The following is a 26,959-nucleotide window of genomic DNA, read 5'->3' on the forward strand; positions in this document are numbered from 1 at the left end:
TTCTATCATAGTTATATCGTTGTTTATTAGTTATGTTATTACATTTCATTTTAATTTAGTGACAGATTAAATTATTCTAAAAAATGTTAATTTGTACACTTGGCATTCCATTCTTAGTCGGTGGATTAAACGATGGACTAAAGTTAGTCCGCTTTCGAGAATACCACCCATAGAGACTAAATAGAAGCTCATTATTTTTTGCACCCTAAACACCCAAATTTCATTTTTAAAAGCACAATAATGCATTAGTATAACAGCCATGTTAGTCTCCTGGTCGCAATGTTATATCCATGCTCGAGATGGAATGTGACCCCTATGGTGCAATAAGCTTTGCAAGCTTGTCTCATTATGGAGGTGTCGTGGTCATTCACTTGACTCTCAAACCTAGGGTTGAGGGTTCCAAGCCCAGCTCGGCACTAACGTCTTTTGGCAAGATATTAATCCACATTTACCACCCTCCACCGAGGTCTAAATAGGTAATGATAATTGTAGGGTCGCATGAAGAGCAGTATTTCGATTGACGTGACTACCCTAGGAAAACAAGACCCAATTAAATCTGTTATAATTATATATGATATATTGTGAGGCACGTTTACATTCCATTTAATTTTGAAACAAGTATCGTTTTATGAAATATAACTTCACTATTCATCAATCTGTTCTCGCATTTGACGAGAAGGACAGCGTTTCTTTACACACATTGCATGGCACCACCCTGGTAAATGTTCAAACTACCTATGCCAATGTAAAGGGGTAATTTTGGCACAAAAAGTGGACTTTTTATCGTATAAACGATTCACATTCGACCTCCTTTGTTATTGCACCGTTTTGGAGGCATATTCGAACCTCAGTTTTACAGAGACACGGTTTTGATAATACAATGTACTGCCATCGTTCATCGTATATAAAATCTTGTATGGTATAGATTTCTCATCACGAGTTGTAGCGACCTTTTGAAAATCGTGACGGAAATGTACAAGAGGACAGCCCAGATGTTATCTGCTTCGAAGTTTTTCGAAAACTTCATTCTTTTTAGGTTCAAACACAATTAAACGGACAGGTTGGGACATTGGACACCTTGGCAAATTTGAAACACCGACGTCTGTAGTTGTGAAATATTTTTCATGACAGACTCCAAATGTAAACTATTTAACATTAAATGACGCACATCCGTTTGCTCTGGACAATACTAATTAAGACGACTCAGTGGCCATGATGGCCTTATCTTAGCGCGAACTCTTCCTAAAAGAAAACATAAAACACAAGGAAAACACTTGCGCTGCGTTTCTTTTGTGATTGGCTTCGGACGTATATAGAAAAGACAGGAATAGAAAGAGACCAACGAAAGAAAATAATCGTCTTACAAATCATTTCGTGATGATTGTTTTACAATATTTCGAAACTCAAGTCTGTGAGCGATTGATGCAGTGGAATATTTATACCAGATTTTAAAAAGAACCTAAAATTATCATTGAAGGTTTTTAAAAGATAAGTGAGTGGTCCTGGCAATGCTTCATTTTTAATTTGGAAGAAGCCCAGTAAACTTCTCATTGCCCTATTCAGACCAGACATTACAAGGCAGGGAATCCGTGTATGTCTGTGTGTGGGGGAGGGGGGGGGGGGGGGGAGGGGCACAGCTCGTACATTCACTAAGGTATTCCTATTTTGCTCAGGATCGAAGGGGGAATGTACCCACAAACACGTCAAAAGTATTCAAGCCATTAAACTGCATTTAGGTTTTTTCTCGATGCCTTGAGTCTACAGGGGCATTTCCTGGGGTTGTCCTATGCTGGCGATGCCTTAAGTCTACAGGGGCGTTTCCTGGGGTTGCCCTATGCTGGCGATGCATTGAGTCTACAGGGGCGTTTCCTGGGGTTGCCCTATGCTGGCGATGCCTTGAGTCTACAAGGGCGTTTGCTGGGGTTGCCCCTATGCTGGCGATGCCTTGAGTCTACAGGGCGTATCCTTGGGTTGCCCCTATGCTAGCGATGCCTTGAGTCTACAGGGGCGTTTCCTGGGGTTACCCCTATGCTAGCGATGCCTTGAGTCTACAGGGGCGTTTCCTGGGGTTACTCCTATGCTAGCGATGCCTTGAGTCTACAGGGGTGTTTCCCGGGGTTGCCCCTATGCTAGCGATGCCTTGAGTCTACAGGGGTGTTTCCTGGGGTTGCCCCTATGCTGGCGATGCCTTGAGTCTACAGGGGCGTTTCCTGGGGTTTCCCTATGCTAGCGATGCCTTGAGTTTGCAGGGCGTATCCTTGGGTTGCCCCTATGCTAGCGATGCCTTGAGTCTACAGGGGCGTTTCCTGGGGTTACCCCTATGCTAGCGATGCCTTGAGTCTACAGGGGCGTTTCCTGGGGTTACTCCTATGCTAGCGATGCCTTGAGTCTACAGGGGTGTTTCCCGGGGTTGCCCCTATGCTAGCGATGCCTTGAGTCTACAGGGGTGTTTCCTGGGGTTGCCCCTATGCTGGCGATGCCTTGAGTTTGCAGGGCGTATCCTTGGGTTGCCCCTATGCTAGCGATGCCTTGAGTCTACAGGGGCGTTTCCTGGGGTTACCCCTATGCTGGCGATGCCTTGAGTCTACAGGGGCATTTGCTTGGGTTGCCCCTATGCTAGCGATGCCTTGAGTCTACAGGGGCGTTTCCTGGGGTTACCCCTATGCTAGCGATGCCTTGAGTCTACAGGGGCGTTTCCTGGGGTTACTCCTATGCTAGCGATGCCTTGAGTCTACAGGGACATTTGCTTGGGCTTCCCCTATGCTGGCGATGCCTTGAGTATACAGGGGCGTTTCCCGGGGTTGCCCTTTGCTGGATACGCCGGTCTTAAGTTTATTTTTTCACATGAAACAGAATATTATCGATAGGTGGATGCACTATAAGTGAGTGGTTCACTATGCGATGTATCCGTATTGATGAGGTCATTCTCGTGTGGAGGATCTTGTTAATATACCTCATTTAAATTAAACGCATTACACAAGACGGTGAGAGAGAATTATGATATGATCTAGGTACCTACGATTATCACCCATGCGTACCATCTCGCCTGGATGATTTATCTTATTTATTTCTCAATCTTTTTTCTAAAGGTCACTGTAAATTTCGTAACTAAGTAGAGTTCACACGCCTCCCCTGGCAATCTTCAGTCGTATGTGGTTTGAATATATTTCATTATATTTCTTTAATGTTATAATTATAATGTTTCTTGAAAATCTGTCTCGCAGTCATGAAGCTGAATTGTACAATTTTCTGTTAAAAATCGATATGAGAACACATATTAAATACATATATTTACAACACATATTATGAGTAACAATCTAGTAAAAGTGATATATAGTAGAAAAAGATTTTAAAAAAATCAAAGTTAAGGTCGCTAAGAAGAGAAGGCAAATGATATGATTCATAATTTAAATTTAAACAAATTGCAAAGAAAAGAACAGAAAAGACAGCTGAAGAAAAGGGAAGACTGAATGTAAGTTGCTAAGTAAGGGCCCAAAAGATATTTCTTAACTTTAGTAATGAAAATATGTCTGTAGCATGTACACATTCAAGGAGCTTCTACTTCATACTCGAGCAGTTGAAATGTCGTCCCTCACTGGCAAATTGGATAATATATTGCACAGAACATGAACACTTCCCGAAAGGTTCTCGGTTATCGCACTTTCAAAGTATAGATTTTCGATCCAGTCCTCACCTGTAGTCTGAGTGACCGTCGGCTGGTAAACGAAATTAACCGGTTGTTTCCCATGAGACGTTGTCATGGCAACTCCCGCCATTCTGAGAAGCAGAATGTTCTTCGATTCTTTACCCTGTATTCTCGAACTGTGAGTTTCGTTACTGACGTGCATGAGAAGGGTCTATTTATGACTTATAATACGTGGCGAAGCGTCTTCCAGTTTGACAAACACCGCATCATTGAGCCTAGTGATTCTTCAGAGCGGAAGGCCACTTTAGCAATTTTGCGTTTATCTTTTCAAATTTCATTAAAAAAACATTTTTAGTGCGTCATTCAACCCACATGGGCTTCCATTTATTGTATTCATTAAGTTCGACCCGTCTTAAGATATTTATTTTCACGAAAGTTACAACCAGAATCTCCAGGAAATTGTAACCTATTGGTAAAAACAGTAAATATGAGTAGTAAATCGATTATACGTAAGGTTGTTCCTCTTTTAAAAACATTGCTTCATTGACACTAAAAACGGAAAAAAGGAACATTGAGTAACAGAAAATAATTTATGGTAGAAAAATGCCTTTTCAGTGAAAAGATATTCTGACTCTTATTTCTGCAAAGCACAATTTCGTTTTCGTTTATCATCCTATCTTCATTTGTCTCCTTTCTCATAATATATTGATGACTGGTCAATGTTTTTAATTAATGTCACATAAGAGTCTCCAACAAGTCATGTGGGGTGACGATAGATCAAGAGGGATGAACTTATAATGTTCAAGTACGGTAAAGATTATGTTGATATCAGATGAGAAAATCACAATGTTAATGGAAAGTTTCAAATCTTTAAGACTAAAATTTACATGAACAGGACTTAAAAGAAATGAGTAAACTTCACCAGCACACAATATATTGGAAGAGATGGTTACTTTCCTGTCATTAGAATTCACTTTACAGTGATTTAATTTCTAGTAGGTGTAGAGGGAACGTTCAGAACGGTACTGTTTTATTGCAAATTTAAATGGAATTTATGGGAACATAAATTGATTCGTACAATGAACCACTAATTTCTTTGTTATTCCTTCTTCTGAATTTGTTACAGCGTAGCCCATATATCTATATATGCACTAATTCATTTTGAAAGATCTCGTTCAGCGTGGTCATTTTGTAATCGAGAGCTTAAGCATTTTCTTGTGAAATTGTTGGAATTAAAAAGATTGATGATGAAAATAATTGTTGTCCATTATCAGATTATCTTTATCAGTAATTGTAACAATTATTCTGTCATAAACAGATAAACAAGATGGTATCTATATGTCTGAGTTGTTTTCCTCGTACTGTATAAGTGATTTTTTTTTATACGGAAAATTCGGAGAGTAACTAAAGGAGATACATCATATTATTAAGTTGTCAGGCCTTGCTATCAAATCTTGGATGAGTGATATGAGCTTGTAATCTTCTAATGTATTTGAGAGTTCCAGTGGGAAATCAGACGAACAAGTAGGATTCTTGCTTTTAACCCATAGTGAATTTCACCCACTCCCTCGCATTTCAATCACAATCTGGTTATTTGGAACAAAGCAAAAGAGTAATGAACATGGAAAAAGAAAATCCGTTCAAATTTTGTAAGAAATGAAATGTATAGATTTCACTTGTAGGGTAATGAATTCCTTCTTAAAGAGGAGTACTCGATCTTGCAAGACTTCGTCGGTTGACGTGGTTCGGAATCATTCAAGACTTGTTTTCTCCTTCGAGTTGAAACATGAAATAGGCCAAACTCTTTGATTACTTCAGTTAGCGACGTCCGTTTGATGCTATAACCTTGTTTTTGTACTACACACACCGGTTTTTGAATTTCTATATAACAGCAAGAGTATAAACATTGAGAAATAAAAATGAATGGAGGTGCGATGGCTCAGTGGTGGAGCAGTAATCTCATAACCGGGAGATCCCGGATGCGAATCAGCAAAGTCGATACGACTTTGGTAAGAAATGAATGTAATTACCAAGTCCCTCGCAGAGGACTTAAAGCCGTCGGTCCCCTCGATGATTAAAAAAAAACACCACACGATTTTTAGGAGTCAGGCTAAAAAAAACAAAAAACATCAGCAATTGCATGCCACACACAAATATTTTTGCAAAATACCGAAAATTACTACCCTCACACAATTTTATAAGAACATGTTACCTATTCATGACCAAGATCCCGAGGTCTTGTGGTGTAGTGGTTCATTCACTTGACTCTTTATCCAAGGGTTAATGGGTTCGAATGTCAGCCTGGCACTAATTGCTTTTGTAAAGAGACAAGTCCACATGTGCCACTCCTCACTAATGGTACCTAGCATTTTCTTGGGTAGTGATTGCATGGCCCTCAGAAAGAACAGCTGGTGCTGATGGGTCTTCCCTGGGTACACATAATTATTACTTTCATATTACTATTATAATACCATTATTATCATTATTTTTATTATGATTAATATTATGATTAATATTATTATTTCATTATTATTATCTTTATTATTATCATTATTATTATAATTTTTATTATTGTATTATTATTATCATTATCATTATTATCAATATCATTATCATTATTATTATTATTGGAAGACAATTTTTGGTTTTTCTAGCGATGTTTTGGTGGAGCTCTTGTTGTGCGTGCTTGACGATGGCTGACTTGGTTTGTTAGAAATAGGCCTTTGTAGAAATACCCTTTCGACTATTATCGCCGAGAAACCACCCATCGTAAAAATCCCTCTTTTATAGTTACCAGAGGACATATATCCCTGGACAACTACATCATAATCTATTTATTCCCTAATTAGTTTTCGTAGGGTAGATGTCATGGTTCTCGGGGCTGGGATGGGTGTAGTGCTTGAAAGGGTTTTCCCCTGGAATGGGGGGGGGGGGGGCACTCGTCATGATACGGATACTTATTGTTTCGTATTTCATTATTTTCCAATAAAGTGCTTCTTACAATTTACTTCTTTCATTGGGTGCATTATCAAACATAAACTGTGTTTGTGTAATAAACACTTAAAGTCACTAATTGAGAGGAAGTTATTATTACTAACTTTTGCGCCCCTCTCTCATTATTTCTCTCTTGTTATGTATACACTTATATAATCAATATCCACTGAGTGACTAAGACATCATCAAAGGCACTCTGCGCCTATTAATTTTGACCCCATTTCCTCCTCTCTCACACACACGCACACTCACACACAATACACACGCACACACACCAACATACACGCACACCCACACATGTACTCATTCGGAAGGCAATGCATGGCTTGTATTGACGTCATAACAATGTGTGCGTGATGGGAGCACGTATAACCGTCTGCGCATTAAATCCCATAACGTTTTTACTTGAGTATGGTAGGTGACTAGTAATGAGTCTAATGCTAATCGAACCCACCGGAGGCTAAGCTCTACCGCAACCTTTCTCTCCATTGGAAGCATGGGAAAATGTCAAATGTTAATAAGCCCCTGTATCAGAGACAAATGAAAGTAACTCTAAAAAGGAATCATATTCCCATTCTGGGTGTTCTCTTACCCCCACATCAATGTTTTGTGTTCACTTCTATATAGAAGCGTAGGAAGATCCCAATGAAAGCGCACTGGGACTCCCTACGTGGAGCTTAGCGGGGGCCCACGGGCAGAGGGATACACAAACAAAAACTACCCCAAATCATCAATTAATTTTTCATCAAGGCTTATCAAGTATTCAAGCAGGAGACTAGGGTTCGAGGAGAAAGTGAGAGAGAAATGTAGAAGATTCACTCCTCGATCACTTTGGCTGCTTGGTGTTTAGTCTGTTGATCTCATTCTCTGATACCACCGTGTAAACAGTGACCATCGACAGTTGTCCACATTGACGCCCATAATGACTCATCGATGTTGCTTGTCAATATATGATCATGAGACATCCGGTCAATATTATTGTTGGCGTTTATCAGCTGTATCTACACACTTTCTTCTTTTCGTGTCACTTAGTCCGCCATTGCTTCTGCCAAGTCGGAAATAGAATTCATGTGGTGCTTCAACAAACTTGAATCGACGAATAGAATGTCCTTCCTGTTGTGATGCTTCTTGAGGACATCATGAAGGATCACACTGTGGGACTTAATTCTATTTCTATTGTTTAGTCCATGAGAGGAGATCGATAGGATTTATGTATACGACTTCTTCTTTTCGAGAACAATATCGTATGACCTAGGCTGCTAAAAACAACTTCTCACCACAGAAACAATATACTTTTCCAATTTCCAGACGTTGAGACTATTTCTATTCTGCTATATATTTATCTTGAAATAGAGGAATATGCCACTCAGTGATGGATGACGATTATTAAGACTTTCACCCATTCGCAAGATAATCCTTTCACGAAGAAAGAGCGAAGTGCATTCTTGAAAACTAAAGATTCAACTCCGAGCAACTAAGACGGGTGCTGAGAGTCGGACGCTTTCAGTTCTGCTAAACAATCACCACGTAATGCTATTCTTTGCATCGATTATTTTGAACATTAAGGGAATTTGAAAGAAATAAGTTTTTGGGTGTTGTATGTCACTGGCGTATAAAGCTCTCGGACAACCACCACCGTCACTATTAGAACTTTAACATTGACTACTTCCATCCAAACTACTTGATGAAATGGAATCGGAGGACACTCAGATCGATTGTTGTGAGGAGGTAAGTTATTCTACAGCCTTATTAGTATCATCGAGAGTAAGTATAAAACACGTTGTGAAGGAATTAGATCACAAAAACTTTCCATATCTACCTTTTGCACCTATTGCCTTTCTTCCCTTCGGTAAAGAAGTACAAATGAGTTGCAATCGCAGGGACACACTTTTGATTCAAAACGTGTGATACTGAATTATTAATGTAGTACCCTATGCCAAAGACAACTATGTTTTTCAATTCCACTGGGAAAAATGTAGATGATTTTTGTATATTTGAATATACTCCGTACTATACATATAATTCATTGATCGTGAGGGTCACATACAATTATAGTCTTCACGCATTTCTTTTTGACATTTTAACTCGATTTTTCTGGAACTATGTACTTGCCACCTTTGATATTTTTAGTGGCATAAATATTTGGATGATTTATTATCGAACGTCTTTCAGAAAAAGGCTTTCTCTGCTTCAAATCAATCACACTCTGGTGTTCGCTAATGTAGATGTTAGACTGTCATCAGCGGTAGATATGAAGCTGTTATCAGCCAAACACCACTCCCCTCCCCTCCCCTCCGGGGGAAAACGATCGGAATGGCGACATGCAAAAGTATCATAGGTGGATGGGGGTACCCCACACTAGTGACGGAAGAATTAGAGAAAGAAAATCGCGGAAAGAAACATAGATATGAGAAGAAATAGAGAGACGGGAAAGGAACGAAGAAAATTTAAAAAAGGGCAGAAGAAGGAGAATGAGAAGACGGAGAAGAAGGAGGAGGATGATGAATAAGAAGAATAAGAAGAGGAAGAAAAAGAAGAAGAAAAAGAAGAAGAAGAAGCAGAAGTAGAAGTAGAAGAAGAAGAAGAAGAAGAAGAAGAAGAAGAAGAAGAAGAAGAAGAAGAAGAAAGGTAAAAGAGGACAGCGATCTGATGCCGTCTCGGCCCAAATACTTGGTACATGTTGTATCTCTGCTATCTTGCATTTTATGAATCACCCCTCTCATCTGCCCCATCCCAAAAGTGCACCCTTATTGAGATGGCTATCCCATTGAAGGGATTATCTAGAAGTCACGGTAAGTATCCAGAGAACGCGAAGCTTAATCGCTATTGAGCTTTCTCTCTCAAGACATGCAAGGACCCCTATATCAGTGGTAACTCAGGTTATCCATATCAAGGTGGTGTCAATATTCTCACCTGTTAAAGAAGAAGGGATACGTTCACCCAACCCACAATTTATTCCATCTTGCTGCGTGTTGGCGGCGAGTTCTTCTTGTTTTCATCAACACAGTTGAACTGATTACTTCTAGCTGAGAGAAGTTTTATCATGTTACCAAGACGAATGAAATCTTGGAATCATAAATCACAATTTGCTCAAGGATCGCGAACACGCCTTTGACGTCAGAGCCAGCCTTTGACAAAACCTGGTGCAAATTAGAAGACATGAATAGCGTTTATGGGAGCATGTGCGTTTGGCTTCCGTTTCCTAAGGCTTGTGATCAAGACTTCATACATCTTAAATATTTACTGAATATCCGGGTACTGAATTGGATGGAAAGTCATAACAACGTGTGTACGTGTGTAAATCATGCGATTAGGTTGGAAATGCATCCAAGAAAGAAAAAAGTTCAGAAACACAGCAAATGAAAAAGACAAAAGTCATTTGAAGGGAAATGGTCATACACACAATTTTGCTGAGGTTGTGGTTTCTTTTGATTGCAAGTTGTGAAATAAAAGCACGAATAAGGAAGGAGATGATTTTTGAAGAAAAAAAATGATTTAAAGGAGATATAATACAATATGAAGACGAGAGAGCGAGAGAGAGATAGAGAGAGAGGTTGAAAGACAGGGAAATGGGGAAGGGATGAGAGTGAAAATGAAAATAGATCAACATGATACGGATAGAGACACGTTGATTATGCCCATGAAAATACAGTGTCCGATGTATACTGTACTGATTACGTCATATTTCATGACATCCGAGTTATGATAATACAGGCACGTCTCGGCTTTTTAGAAGACTTATTAATTGAGGAAATGTGTAGATATTGAATAAAGCAAAAAAACGTGCACGTTCGATCACATTCATGGAAATGTATTCAGTAATACCATTTCTATTATGTCGAGTATGGATAAGGAATGGAAAATGTTGTTTAAGTTTGCCATCATTCGTGAAATAAACAGAATTAATATCGTTATAGTGATTAAGCACAGTACAACTACCGAATGCGCGGTAAAATCCTTTGAATACATTAAATCCATACTTTTCACTCTGTTCTGATATCATAAATATTCTTCTAGTCCATAACTATCAAGGCAGATGGGATCTACGAGAACAGACATTCCCAAACTGAACATGCTGCCTCATTGTATTGTTATTATTTGGATTAGGTTTGCTTAAGCCATTAATGATGAATTTGCAATTTGTATTTGTAAAGCACGTTCTTATTACCTATAATACACCCCTTTGTGATACAATGTTGTCCGTAGATATTGTACAGAGTAGTTCATATTGTTTGTCTGTGTTGTCTTTTTTTTTTACGTCATAGCCCTCCGTGATGCCCGTATATACGAAACATGATTTATGTTATTCATGTAAGTTATACTCAAACGGACGTGACGTAACAATTTCTAGTTCCCTCCTCTATCTTCTACTAACGACTGAGTGAGAAAGAGGGAGGGAGAGATAGAGTTATATCCTTACTGACAAGCTCAGCTTCCCTGAAAGCGGGTATACTTGACGAATCTTGACTCTAGTGACCCTCTCAACATACATATTTATAAGCGCCTGGGACTATTGTAGAAAATGAACTTTTTCCGAGAAAACTAAAGTGACAGTGTGAATGACCGTTTGGGAGTATCAAACTGACAGAAAATGAATTTAATAGTCGTGCGGATTTCTTGCATTTTCCCTCTGTCAATTTTTAACGTATTATGATGACATATCCATTTCATTTGTTCTTTTTTTAATTCATGATTTTATGGTCAGTATTCATTTCCTTGTACATGACTGTATATAGCAAAACATGGTGACATATTCATTTCTTGTGTTAATATATTTTTAATTTAAGTGAAATAAACAAGGAGATATAAAGCGTGGTGGTCGGTTCAGTGGTAGAGCAGCGGTCTCGTAACCTGGAGATCCCGGGTTTGAAACCAAATCGATGCGCTAGTGCCCCCCTCCCTCGGAGAGGACTTTAAACAGTCGGTCCTCTCTTTGCTTATTTACCAGCAAACACTTGCTTTCTTAGCAGTCAGGTAAAACGAAACAAAGCAACCAAAGAAACAGGCGTAAAGGACTACTATATAATGCTGATCGCAGTCGTTGATGTCCAATGTCTAACTGTACACTCTATGAAACTAGAATATGAAATCAACTTTCCGTAGGGCTGAGAAGTAATAGGGCTTCCAACATTGTGGATCGAATTCTTTTTATCTGCTCGATTACTTTGGACCCACACTACTGAACATCTCACAGGAAATGATATAAACAAATAATCTGTATAATGTATGTTTCAAGGCCCTCTCTTGGAGCTGACACGTGTCATTAAAACACCTCTAAAATCAATAACCTTTGCTTGTTAATGAACTCCCACTACGAAGCTTGTATCTGATTATAGTCATTTTTGTAACGTATGGCATTGTCAGGAAAAGCATGCACATAATTGTGAGGATCATTGTTTTAAAAAAAATGCTTGAAGTGATCGTTTAACTGATCATGATTCGTATAATATTTCAGCCGATTACACTGACATAGTAGATTATCAATTAGTATTGGTAGCGAGTGCTCCAGCTCTTTGTAAGTCGTTGACATATAAGAAAACTATCGAATCGAAAAACAATCAAGATTGTTGGAAATGTAATAGAATACTTCAAGATTAAAATTGATGAAAGTTCGTTTAAAGTGCTTGGGCTTGACAATTATTAATGTCAAAATAAATAAAATGATATATCTTTTTTTTCTTTAAACAGCGTGGCACTGGCTCCTTCACAAACGCCCTTCACGAGAACCCATACCTGACCATAGTGATTCTAGTAGCCGGAGTAGCCGGGGGTCTGGCATTGGTCATCGCTGTCATCTTCTTCTGCAAATACTGCGTCAAAGGCAAGAGAGGTCTCAACAGGTAAGACATGTGCTGAGAGAGCAAGAAGGGCGTTAAGTTATATACGGAGTTAAGGTATTTTTTAAGATGATGACGTTTGATCCTTATCAAATGACTGGTTGAAAGCGTATACGTGATCAGGCATTTTTTTGCCTAACGCGTAATTTGGATAATGACCGTTCATTATCTAATTATAATGGACGGTTATTAGTAAAATCATGTTATAAAACATCATTTTATAAAACAAATAAAACATAATCTTATAAAACAAATAATACACAACTTTTTGTTCGAGCACTAGTAAAATTACCCACACCCGGAACCTTTGAAACAGTCCAATCACCCTCGGCTACCGCCTCGGGCGTGTTAGACTGTTCCAAAATTGTACCTTGTATGGGTAATTCTTACTATTGCCCTCATTGCTGTGTATTATTTGTATAATATTATTGGATTAAAGTGCTAGGCAGATGATGACATGATTTGAGTTTATTTGATTTGATATCATTGATTCTGGCTAGGTGATTGAAGTGCTCAAATCATAAATTTGTATGCAATAAAACCTGAGGTGTATATTATAATTATTATTATGTGATTTTTTCCCCCAATATCATTCTGGTATTCGTAATAGTACATGGATGTCAGATGTCATCATGATGATGATATAATTAATTCTACATAACTCATATGAGATACTGCGTGTGCTTTAGTTAGGTTCAATACACAATCCTCGTAGGTTATTCATGGTATTGCGACAAGGTCATCTTTTGATTATATCTGGGTCAAGCTCAAATTGATTGACTAGCAAGAGGAAGGTGAAGAAGAAAGCAGATGCACTCAATATATTGACACGGTTTGAAAAGACGGGAAAATCATGTGATCACTGGACAGAGAGATTTTTCATTTGGATATTGACTAGCTGATGATTCAGTGTTGGGGGGGGGGGGGGAGGGGGCACGGGCATTTTTGGTTCAAAAAGGGACATCGGGAAGAGAAAGGATTGAGAATGCAAGATGAAAGAGGGATAGATAGAGGTTATGATAAGAGGTAACGTGATAAAGAGCAGGCGGGGAGAAGACGACAGGAAAAAAGAGGGGAGAAATTAAGAACATGAAATAAAAATTGCACCGCCCCACCCTCTGCCGATCACCCTATCTTTTTGTATACTGTAACTGGTACGTGCTTCCTATAAGTTATAAGAGCGCTTACTGTATGATGTGGGGTTTCCCCCTTCTCGATAATTAATTTACATGATCGGTTTTCCATGAAGTATATTTTATTGACAACAAGCACTTCTTCTAATCATTTCACAACGATTATAAAGGACGATATTAGTGTTCGTGTTTAACTCCATCTCTCCTCTGTCTCTGTCTCGGTCTCTCTGTCTCTCCCTCAGTCTCTCTCTCTCTCTCTCTCTTTCTCTCTCTCTCTCTCTCTCTCTCTCTCTCTCTCTCCCTCACTCTCAGTGTCTCTCCTTTCTTCTTCTGTTGTCTGTATGTCTGTCTGTCTGTCTGCCTCTAGTCGCATTTTGGGATCAAGGAATATCGTTAATTCACATATTCCCCCCATCTTCAATTATTAACATCGGTGTCCTTCGAGACCGATATTTCTCCGAAGATACTACCGATCCCTTCTTCAGTCCAATTATTACTAAATAGTCTCACACCCACGCGTACACATCAAAAGATTCTTCCTTTCGAACATTGCTCAATGTAGTATTATCTCGGTCATTGATCTAGTTTATTGAATACGATCTAGATCATTATCAAGACTAATGCAAATGGCTTTTACACATTGATTAAGTCAGTGAAGTGGAATAAATTGCGGCATAGTCAGTGTGATCGTCTAATAGACCACAATATTTAGTGAAATTGAATTAAAATTCGCCGAACGGATATGATCAGACTTGCCTTGAAGTGAGTCTATGAGCTGCGTCTCATGACACGGTTTAATCCTCTTTCGCCTGGTTGATTTCTAATATCATTTCGGCGACCAGAATAAGAAGATGCGGAACAGGGGTAATTCTATGCCTCTCTTTATGTATTGCAAGCACGGAAAAAGCTCTCTGCAGGGACGTATGAATATCGTAAGAAAGAAAGGGAGACAATATTTCTAGAATTGTAAGAAGAGGCAGCGGTAGAGAGCGATTTGATTTCAGGCTCATGCATGAGTACCTCATGTTCTTGACTTAAGAGATGGAATTGTGCAGGCGACAAATATGTCAAAATACAATGTAAAGTGTGATTGTGCAATCGAATGGATTGGAGGAAGAGTGGGATGGTGAAAGAGAAGGGAAGGAAAATAATAAAGGGATATAGAGACATTGCGAGAGAGAGAAGAGAGGGGGAAGGAAGAGCAAAGATAGGGGTGGGAGGGGGGGGGGGGGTGAGAGAACGAAAGACCTGAGAGAAGAAAGAGGGACAGAGAAGTCAAGTATATACCTGTGACTTTAAGCTTCCTTTGGGTTAGATCTGGATAATAATAATTAATGTCTGTATTCGACAAATTTGGCCTATGATTGTACCAATGATAAACATTAACCAAGAACTAAAAATGCCATCTCATTTGCTCTATATAAATATATAATTTGTTTTGCTGTACCAAACGGTTTATCAAGGCCATAGTGTACACGCAGTTGAGCAATGCTTCTATTTTGATCGGTAAAAGTCAGACATACTTCAGTTTCTGAGTCAAATGTATTGCATACAGAATTCAAAACCCTAATTTAGAATACAGAAAGTAAAAACGATGCTAGAAACGAACAAATTGGGTCAAAAATAGATATTACATATTGGATAGCATTTCTCATTATGAGCACTTGATTCAATGGAGTACTGGTTCAGGTCAAAGCTCTTCAGTTTGGAGAGACAGTCTGAGAGTAATTGGAGGAAAAGATACTTCAAACGTTTATGAAGGATACGTGGGAAATACGAATGAACTTAAGTATTTCTGGTCATTAAAAGGGCGCTTAGAAATAAAGAAGGTTTACATTGTTAGTCAATTCAATATTTTATCTTCACAATTGGTTCTTCAATCAGCTTAAGATACGCTAATGATTGATTTAACCACTGAAATGATTTATTATTGTGATAATGATGAGACGATGATGATAATAATGTTATTATGATGATGATGATAATTATAATTATATTACAAATATTGACAAGTTAAATATCAGCCAAAATTATTCCGCTTAATTATATGCTTGGTTGAATTTTCTCGCTAATGGAATAGCGTGCACACAGTGGCGTACGTGATCACGAATATATGTCAATTTCATCCTTCATAGAATGAAAACTAGCTTAGAATGTATTACGTATCCCCTTATGCTCTTAAAAGTACGGTCCATAGTGAGCGAGACTATATAAGCACGTATATATCACGATGGAGGCAATATTACGCGTGATTTAATAATGTATTCGTATCATAAAACAATTATCTGCTTCCGTCACTCATCGTGTATAGTGATGTACTGATGAATATTATGTATCACACTAATACAGAAGAAAATATGTTCGTCCCTGGTGCATGCAGGCAGAGTTGCTTAACTGTCAACACTAGTTTTAGATAAATTAACGAGAATGGACAATAAAAGTACATCTACACCGGCCCGTTTTTATATTGCATACCCATCCTGAAAGGCAAAACTATACACTATCAAATCACAGAAACAGATTTATAATTGTATAAGTATTATAAGTGCTGAAAATAGTGTCTCATCGTTGTCAATTTGAAACCGCAACTGACTTTACTCGTAGTATACATGACAATAGTTTGAGAACATTAATATAATTGTGATATCATCAAATAGTCATAAGGATTCCATCGGTCATATGAAAATAAAACAATAAATCAAATTCACTATTGTTGTTATTTCTTTCAAATCCTGCCGTGGGCGGGTCTTAATGTTTGTGGGGGCCTTTAGATACTACTTCGGAAGACTATTTGAACAAGAATTGCCTGATTGTATGAATCAAAAGGACGAGTACCATTAATTCATTGTGATAGTGGGAGAGATAATCAGTCCTTGCATATTTTGTAGGGGGCGAAGTAGCGAAATAAGAACCCCTTCAACATTCCCACCTACCATCTTCACGCATTTTCAAAATGTTATTATGAATCAAAATAACAATTGTGAGGATCGTAGATTCATTGTAACAGCGAGAGAGATAATATCATTAGCTGCATTGAAAAAAAGGGGGGGGGGTAGCGAAGGAGAAAGCCCCCTCTACCATCCCCACCTACCATCTTGCCACACCCCTGACCTGCATTCTGTTTACCCCTCACCTCCTCTCTCATCTCCTCCTTCACATGATTGAACTGACATCCTAGAGGTATCGTGAATTATGGAGAAGTTAATCTATTTTATGCTCGGGTGTACATCACCCATACGCACCGCATCACACATGCATATTTTCTCTCTCGCTCATGCGGATTTTCTCAAATGTCGACCGCTAGCATCCCCTTCAGTCCATCTGTATCTGACGCAGAGGTTGGGTGCTGGTGAGTTTGGATTAGGGCTTTTTGAGCGGGCTGAAGCAATGTTTGTCATATTCCAGTGTCAACTTAGATATAATAATAATAATAATCTTTTAAAGTCCTCTCCAAATTTTATTAAGTTAAACCAAAAATTGAAATTATTTTTGCCCAATTGATCGTGAGCCCGGCAGTCAATGAGCAGCGCCAGATCGACGTTGCTCTATCCCTTATTGTTGAACGCCAAACAAGGTAGCAGCAACTCCCGTCTTTTAACGTCTTTTGGTATGACGCGGCCGGGGTTCGAAAATGAAAATAATAATAATGACAATGATGCTAATGATAATAATAATATCATTATAACTACACTAACCAAAATAAAAACGAAATATTATTCACCCACTTTTTCCTAAAGTGTACATAATTATATGGATTGTGATGATAATAACTTTATGGTGCTATATCTTAAGGGTGTATAGCTTCTACATGCAGTATCAAACGAGTTGACGGTGTACCACAAAGGGATCCCATCTGGTCGCCAGAATGTACTTAGATACCAAATGTGAATTTCTCCCTAGAATTCATGAGTTCTAGAGCGATTGTAATCTATTTTGCCATCGCTATCAAGAGCATAAAATCTACACACTTGACAAATCTATTTGTGACCTGCATGACCTTTCCAGCACTTTAACTTCGATCGATTGCAGAGTGCACTGTAAAATATGAATTCATGGTCAATCTCATAGATGAAAGGAGAATGAGAGAGAGAGAGAGAGAGAGAGAATGAGAGAGACAGAGAGAGAGAGAGACAGAGACAGAGAGAGAAGAGAGAGAGAGAATGAGAGAGAGAGAGAGAGAGAGAGAGAGAGAGAGAGAGAGAGAGAGAGAGAGGGAGGGGATTACAATTTGTAAGGATTAATACAAGACTCTGACAGGATCTTCATTTTGGATGTCCTCTGATGGGTTTGCAGCTGGACAATTTGTGGCTGTCAAGAGTCTGAGATACACTCTTTATAATATAAGCTCTTCACTATTTGACAGAATTATTATTCGACTGAGGGAGCGAAAAAACGGACGTTAGCGTGAATACTAGAAGTAAACCTTTCCTAAAATGATGATATTCCTACTTGACAGTGAAATGCACCGATACAGTTAAATGGTAATTTCATCGAGCTACAAACGAGACTCATGCGGTTAGTTATGGTATCAGAATTTGATATATATTTTGTTTAATTACAACGTAAATATTACCCATCAAGTAAAGCGATAGATTAAAATATGAAACTCATCGATGAGGTATCGAATTTCTTGATATCGATAGCCTTCCTCGATGCGTCTTTCCAAAACCATTCAAGTTCATCCTCGAACACAGGTTAGGCGGATGTTTCTGGCTAACTATCTTTTTCTTTCCTCCCCCAGGCGTGTTTTATTTCATGAACGGAAATATAAAACGCTCACGTTTAGCTATCACGTTAATGAATTAATTCTTCAAATTCTTCAAAATGAGGGGTTAACATTTTTTGATTCTGTAGAAACGTCGTCAATTTCCGTCAATAGGGACTTATTTTCCATGTTGAGTGAGTATCGTATCTCCACTTGTGCTCAGAAAGGCCTTGGCTGTCCAATCCCCCTGTTGAATTATTCATCACGATTTGACGTCACAGCTACGGTATCTTTAATAGAAAAAACAATGTTTCGTGAAGAAGAAAGAGCGGTGGAGCGCTAGGAGCATGAGAACGTTATCCGTCAACATAGATTAAGAGCCCCGATCACTCATCGGGAAGTAACTATTAAATTGCGAAAGTATGAAATATAACAGAAAAGCTATTCTAGTATAACAACAGAGGTGAAAAACATTCGTCTCGAAATTGGAACAAATTGATTGAGTTGCTGTCAAATGCATCAATTGATAAAGCCTCGTTATATCCGATCAAAATGATTTTTCACTCTTTCCTGTAAAAACAATTTCGTATCTAGTTAAATAATGATGTTGCGCTCCCCCATAATTTGCTATGTGTATGGATATCTCGTCATTGTTCTAGGTTTCATTGAAGGTGTTTTCTTAATCATAATGAAAATGTGTTTTTGATAGTCTTTTGTGTACATGGCGTGTCTAAATATTTTTTCTGAGTGATGTATCACATTCATTAATACCATTTAATCATTTCCATTACCAACAACAAGCACATTATAATAACAATACAAATATCATAATTTTAAATACTATGCGAAACCCAAAACATTTGAAGAAAATATACCAAGCGTTTTTGTCTTCCATAGCCTATGAAGCATTTGATTCGAACTTTTTTGTCTGCATGCTACTAAAATTCATTTCGCTACCTCAGGCTGAGTTATTTATGAGATCCATTCGTTGAGCAGTCAGTTTCATTGTTCAATTGATCGTAAATTTTGTAGTGCGCCATGTCTGTTCCAATAGACCAATTCGTAGATACAATCTGCGCATGCGCAGATAAAGGTCACCTGTACAAAAATTGTAAAACATACCGAGACTAATACTGGATACATGATCACGAAAGCTATGTAATCATTATTCATGCATGCACCTGTGATACATTCTCTTGAACACAGGTGGAAGTAATCCTGTCAAGAGGGCAAACAACGAATCACCGCCATTAGCTGTGATAATTGCAAAAGGCACACAGAAGGATTTATCTATGTTTAAAAAGAGATCTGTTGATAGTTGGGGTCATCTGAACCATGTGCGTACTACGAACCGGTCTATTGACACCTCTCTCACCTAGAGCCATTACGTGTATGTTTGTAAGTTATGCATTTTCTTAGTGCCATACGAAACAAGTAAATCATATAACATGGTATAAGTATAGGTCCCATTATTGTCGAGCCAATACGAAAAGAGTAATTATCATCTTGGTCTTCTTTTAACATCATTTATTTCTTCAGAACACCAGCGTTTTTTAATCGTCTCCCCTCCGAGGTGGAAGCTGAGAGAGCAAGAAGGAGAAGACTGATTTTAGAAGCAGCAGCACAGAGCAGAACAGAGCAAAAAGCTTTCATCACAGTCGATGGATCACCCGATAGGTAAGCATAATCACATCCCAGGACAAGTAGAATAGCACATCCGGACATTTACCATTGGACAAACTAACCCTAGGACAACTACCCCGAGGACAACTGACCTATGGACTACCACTGCCGGACAAATCAAATTTTGATTAACACCCCCGGACAAATATTCCGCGTACTACACCCGGACAACTACCCTGATGCGACACTTATACCCATACAAAAACTGCCTCTGGACGATTATTAAACACAGGACGATTACCATCCATTAATCACCCCCCCCCCCGAAAAATGCCTAACATTATTTAGGCCCACATGATTGAAGGAAGAAAATAAACGCTTTGAGCAGGAAAGGGACAATAGTTCTTGGTTTGTAGTTGTCTGTTGGTTGAGAACTGCCTGGCATAGATACGGGCCTTTATAGGGGCCTATATCTAAGCAAGTCACAAACTGTTTTCTTTATCAACATGCATACTGTCAATACTGATCTTTCGGTCAGTTTATCATCTTTTGTGGAGAATTTTTGCATGAATACTAACCGTAACTGGGTAATCAAGTACTCATTACCTTGCGGCTTTTGCAGTATCAGAGGTGCTTAACATGTGAATGTCTTTCCACTGAACTATAATGTTGTTGCGATGACCTAGGGTAACATTAAGGTCAGAGGTCAATGGTTAAAGTCAAATGTAAATTGTAACTTAATGCACTAAATAAAACAATCAATTTCAACTTTGGACAAATTATTACGTAGAGCAAATTATAATTGTGTAAACTATTTATATAAGTAAAGTCTTACTTTATTACATATTGATTGTTATGCGCTACATAGATTGAACATACTATTCAAAATAAATTTATCTTGTCATTAGAACTTTGGCAAACAACCTACACTTCGTAACCCAAGAAGAATATTTTCGTACAGTGCTTTGTGAGCTGTGGTGTGTTATTTTCTACCCTCCGTTTCACAAGATGACAGGCAGGAGCGTATTATTTCTTCTGTCCCTTCGGTTGAAATTGAGATACCCTTCCCAATATCAATTACCATGACAACGTCACCTCCCAGTCTTTGGTGTAGGGTTACCCGAGTCTCAGCGAGTCACTATGACAATGATTTGACAATTTAGGTCGTGGAAGGGTATGACGAGTTCGAGTTTGGAAAGAAATAAAGATCAGGTGAAGACAGGAAAGAGTTATTCCAAAATATGTCAATCTTATTTCACTAACTTGGATATTTCGAAAGGCTTACTTATTGAATCCAGATAATTGATTAAGGAAGCGTATACTACGGTTTTTCTTACGTGATTATTGAATTATATATATTTATAGTAACATGGTATTGTCTATTGTCTACTTTAAATAAATTCGCCTTTAAGTACAACAAATCAAGCGCATCCCATGCTACTATCATTATTCAATCTAAACACACACATCTATTGGTAAATCTTTCTCAACTACAATGTTTTAAGCACAATATATTGCGCTTGTTCAGCATACTTATTTATGAACACGAATTCAATATCCATTATAGAAATTCGGTAATTCAACAAACACGCCTTTTTCAATTTTCTTATGAATAAAGGCTACATCTTAAATTATACTAATCAAATAAACTAAAACGATATTTTCTACAGTTTAGCATACCTATTGGTGAGAATAGGTTTTTACATACCCATTTCACTCAGATAGCTACATAAAGGCGTTTATTTACGTCATTACCATCGATTAGCGTATTATACCTCGGGTGATCAACATACTATTATCTGTCTCGGATCACTAATCATCACCATCAATATCCATCGTGTCTTGAGGTGAACTTCGTGGATGCAGCATACATCTCTCATCAACAGGTGGGATGTTCGAAGAATGATAAGCAATGAGTAAGATTACTCTCTGTGTGACTAAATGGGATATCTGATGAGAAATCTGCCCGAGAGTCGAGACACGGTTAACTGCCTAATAAGTGTGATTTGATGAAAAAAGAGTTCCTATCATCTTAACACATATCCTGTAAATAAACATAAGAAGTCATAACGCTGTCTTGTTTTCGTTCTGTCTTTCCCCATTTTCCTACTTCTTTCTATGCTGATTTCCCCCTTAATGTCTTCATATTTTAATATTTACTTCTCTTTTCCCTTTATACAATTTATCCTTCGTCATATAAATTGCCTTGTAGCCTATGTTAAACGGCCAGGTTGATAATAAGTCCCAATCCAAAACGGACAAACAAACTTACAACGAAGTTCAAATGTATAGCTTGCAGGGTGAGTCGGAAATAAAGCACAGTCCTTCGGCTACTTGTTCGTGGAGGCTGATGACGCTCGGCTACTTCCGTCATTGTTCGGGATGACCGATGACGCTCGTCGAGCCGTGGGCACGTTCTCTCCAACATGGCCTCCGGGAGCGTTTTAGAGTGTAGACGAAGGAAGAGGCGAAGCAGTAGGTGTGAATATCCACGGAAGGGTTTCGTTCGGTGAAAACACCAATGTTTCCGAGAATGAAGGCTAATGTTTCACTTTAATGAGAAGGGGGTGCGAGTCTAGGTTGCCATTGACGTAACTCTGTACGCCACTCGGACATCGTCTCCGCCGGTCGGCTACATGAGGAACATGAATGAGAAAATGAAGAAATAGATACCGGCGCCATGTATGTACATGACTTGCATTGTGGGTTAAAATTATATTGGGTAACATTTGCCCTGGTATCACTTGCCCTAAGGTACTCAAATAGAAAATGTCGATTAATGCACTCATTCTTATTTCACGAAGTAAGAAGACCTGTAATATTATGTTTAAGGTCATGTTGAAGCTCGACACGTACTTCTATGTGTACTCCTTCCCTCGGGTATGTTGAAGCGGCATTGTGTGTCGTTTTGTATTAAAAAAAAAAGAGAAAATTAGGAGAGATACACAAATAATATAGGCTGCACGTGACAAAGAAAATGTTTTTTAAATGTCATGCTAAATGGATAGAACATTGAATGAATGTTTGGGAATGGAAATACCCTTTTAATGGATGTTACACACAAATAAGATTAAAACGAATGGTTAGCATTATTTTGTTAAACGTTAAACTTTCTAAAGAAATAGCTACGGTAAATGGATAGAACATTATTAAAATGAACTAGATCTCAAAGATTGTCGTAAGAAAGAGAAATATATTTATCGGACAAAAGCTGTATGAGCAAGGTTGAGAGATTAAAGATAAACTTTAGTACTGGTAATGCGATTGCGTTGTGAAAGAAAAGGTGTGGAAAGGATCAGAAACAGTTGATCATGTAGCATGTAAGTATTGGTGTGCACTGCAAAGTTCTGGAGTCATCAAAATCATAATAAATTTGACCGAGTCTTGGTAAAGTAACAAGCACTCACATAGAAAGCTATATATGGGACAACACACATGGTGTCGGGGCTAGTACTACCTCGATTTCCTTGTCTTTCTATGCTCATTACTCAGCCAGTATACATTTTCTTCCAAAATTGTTTGGCACATGTCATTTATTTGTAATCTTGAACATTCAGTGTAAGTTTCGTTTGATTCTGTGAGAATTAAATTTTTTTTTTTACCAGTACTGGAGTTTATCTTTAAGCATTCTGTGATTGATATCAACTTCAGTAGACTCAAAGATTTCCAATTAGAATTCATATTTTATGGTATATTTAGCTTTAATGAGTTTTCTCTCTAGTATTAAAGTACTTGACATACAAACGTGTTTTGAATGACGGCAGTTTTTCCTTCAGGCACTCGTCTATTCTCACCCGATTCAGAGAAAATTATGATACGAGTTTCAGAAATAGATTTTCATGGAATTAATATGACGGTGTATTGTATGGTGACATAAATGCAGACTGCTATTTAATTCGTTTTTAAGAATTTGCGGGCATATCATTATAATTCTTCTGTCTTTCTATCTGCTGTTTGAAAGACTGATTGTGGGCTAATAATTTGCGTCCCATGATGTATTTGAATTAAACCACTGATTTTTGTTTGGTTTAATTCACTGAATGAACAAAGAACTGTATATTTAATCAATATTTTAATATACCGGTTATATTCTGCATTGTTCATGATACATGGTCATGAAAGATAAGTCTGAACAAATACATCAACTTTGCCAGATTCACGGACACAATATGCACAACACTGGTGTTTTGCTTTGATAATAATAAACATTTCTATGACATAGTATCATATTTTCTAAGTTTCGGTCAGTGCCGTCGTATCGATAAATGTGTGTGTATATGTGTAAATCATTGGTTGTACGTACAGTATATGACTTCCAGTAGAGCCTTTGTACACACTGAAAAGCCGGCAGTGTACTTTTCTGGCCTTTTTAAAATCGATATCATTTTTTGTTCATATCAAATGATCTTAGAGGGTTTATGTATGAGTAGCTATGTATACACGATGAGAGCAGCTGAAAAGCTCAACCAGGGGATATGTTTGACACCCTGGTCGTCCTACTCATGTATGCTTTATAGCCTACAATCATAATCTGTTGCAACGTCGTGTTCTGAATTCTTAAATTCTCCCTCTATTGTTCTTTCTCTTTCTCTCTCAGTCTCCAATCTCTATGTCTACTTTTTTTCCTTTGAAAATTAATTTACGTTAATTTCTTTTACTCACTTTTAGATATATATATTTTTTATATCCTCTCCTCCTTGATTCTCTCTCCCTAATTCATTCATTCTCTCTCTCTCTCTCTCTCTCTCTGTCTGTCTCTGTCTCTCTGTCTCTCCCTCTCCCTTTCTCCCTCTCTCTCCCTCTTCATTTCTCCTCTCTCTCTCTCTCTCTCTCTCTCTCTCACTCTCTACCTCTCTCTCTTTCTCTCTCTTTCTCACTCCCTCTCTCCCCCCCCCTCTCTCTCTCTCTCTCTCTCTCTCTACTTCGCTATATTATTTCTCATTTATCAATAAACCCGTGTATTCCATTTTCTGTCTATATATCTTTCTGCCATCCTGTCTCTGTTTTCATATGTGCCAGCAATTGCCGTTGACTATACATTTTTTGATACATTCTGCGTTGAATGACAGTTTACCATATTCACAAACGAATACGATGACAAAGTAAAGATAACCTTCATCTACACAGTATTTTATTTTACAAGCTACGAATTCTTTGATGATTTTTTCCCGGTAATATTTTGATGTCATTTGCCTGAAGCTATAACATTTAATTTTTTATGTATTGACTATTTTGTTAGGGAATTTTTACCAATTCACAAAATCTCAATTGATGCCGTGAATTCTCTCCCCCATCGTTTGTTCATTCAATTTCCCCTCCTTCCCTACACCACAAATTCATCTGAGAGGGCGCCATTATAACTACACATTTTGGTCTCATCCTGACCTAATTACCGTGATGCATGTATATCATAGTGATTACTGACATCCCTCGCCTGTATAACTAATTACCCCATTACTTCTCAGTGTCGTTCTGCCTTCCGTGTACAGAAACCTGGCGTTAAACATCATTTTGGCCTTTTCGCCGCCTAAAGGTTCCATTATTATAATGATGTAAACGAAAACCACTTGCATTTTAAGAGACACCGAAGTGCAGTGCCTTTACCCCAAGGCATGACACCTACTTCCTAAACAAGAGAGGGAAATAGATTTTTAGAAAGAGAGAAGCGGAACAGGAAACGTAGTTTTTGGTGTTAACAATCTTTATGTGTTTGAAGTCTTAGCGTTCCATGCATTGCGATGCAACCACCTCATCCTTGACAGGGTGATATCTACAATAATGCAATCAGAATTTAAAGAAATGTATTAATCAAAATATGAGTAAGACTAAAACAAAATGCTTCTAAAGATTTTCTTCATCCTTGATTTTCCCATCATTCATGTTCTCTCCTCTATTAAATATTTCTAATCGAAGAGCTAGCTATTCCAGGGGGTGTTTCACAAAGATCCTAAGTCTAACATTACTCTATTTGTAGCCTTAAAATAAAATATTTTCAAATGAAAAAAATTCAAGTATTTTATACTTTTCATAAATTCCACATCAAGAACATGAAATCTCCTTGAATCAACATTTCATGCCCTTTTAAATAACTTTTACAAAATATTTTCAAAGAATCTCACGGCTGTCCATAATGATTAAGTCCAACTTAGAGATAAGTTCAACTTAGGATCTTTGTCAAACACCCCCCTGTCTTCTTCTTCCTCGCCTTCCTCGTCTTATGGTAATTGCGTTTATTGATTAAACCATAATCATTACTGTGATAGTTATGGATTCATAATTCTGTTTACACTGAATAAATTAGAGTATTTTCTGGAGGGACCAATGGTTAGCTGCTTCCGAGACCTTTACACACAGACACAGTATTAATGATTCAACCAAATCTAGAGTCAGCGAATTATGATGCAATACACTTTGATACCAACTACATTTATCATGTTGCTTTAAACGTTCTCTCATCTCTCCCTTCCTTCTCTTTCTTTACCCCCCCCCCCTCTCTCTCTCTCTCTTTTCCTTCTCTCCCGTTTCCCTTCTCTCCCGTTTCCCTTCTCTCCCCTTCTAATAGGTTACTCCGTGAAGATGGAGCGGCTAACGGAGACGGTGAAACATCTGAAAAACTCGTCGAAGATGAAGGTAAGAATATTTATCATCACGTCGAAACAATAACTGAGCGATTCAGTAATCCGACGCTTTGCGTCATCACTGTTTATAAATAGAACATGATAAAGGTTTTAAAGAATGTTTTTGGCAGGAATTATTAATTAACACTTCAGTGTCGTGTTATGCTTTCATCTTGGCATTATTTTTCATTTCATATCGTCTTTCAAGCATATTAACGTCATCAAACCAAAGGAAATTAAAAGCTTTTCTGTATGGTGCATTGTTATTTACACAAATATCACAAAACCTTCGGATAAGAGCTTGGTCTAACATGTTCTAATGCGATCACAGTTCACTTGTATTCCTTGCTTTTATGAGCTATCACCTTTCAACCAACGATGGAAATGCCAGTTAAACTATAATT

General features: G+C 38.0%; 1 protein-coding gene across 1 annotated transcript in view; it reads left to right on the plus strand.

The window, feature by feature from the left end:
• Positions 1–26,959, plus strand: part of LOC100894030 — a 34,885-nt gene that overhangs the window by 4,393 nt on the left and 3,533 nt on the right. Inside the window, exons 2-4 of the mRNA XM_030996597.1 lie at positions 12,329–12,480; positions 19,855–19,992; positions 26,501–26,568. Coding sequence (XP_030852457.1) covers positions 12,329–12,480; positions 19,855–19,992; positions 26,501–26,568 — 358 coding nt within the window. The remainder of the gene's footprint in view (positions 1–12,328; positions 12,481–19,854; positions 19,993–26,500; positions 26,569–26,959) is intronic.

The sequence above is a fragment of the Strongylocentrotus purpuratus genome, unplaced genomic scaffold, assembly GCF_000002235.5.
Source record: "Strongylocentrotus purpuratus isolate Spur 01 unplaced genomic scaffold, Spur_5.0 spur5_scaffold_3, whole genome shotgun sequence".
Taxonomy (NCBI): Eukaryota; Metazoa; Echinodermata; class Echinoidea; order Camarodonta; family Strongylocentrotidae; genus Strongylocentrotus; species Strongylocentrotus purpuratus.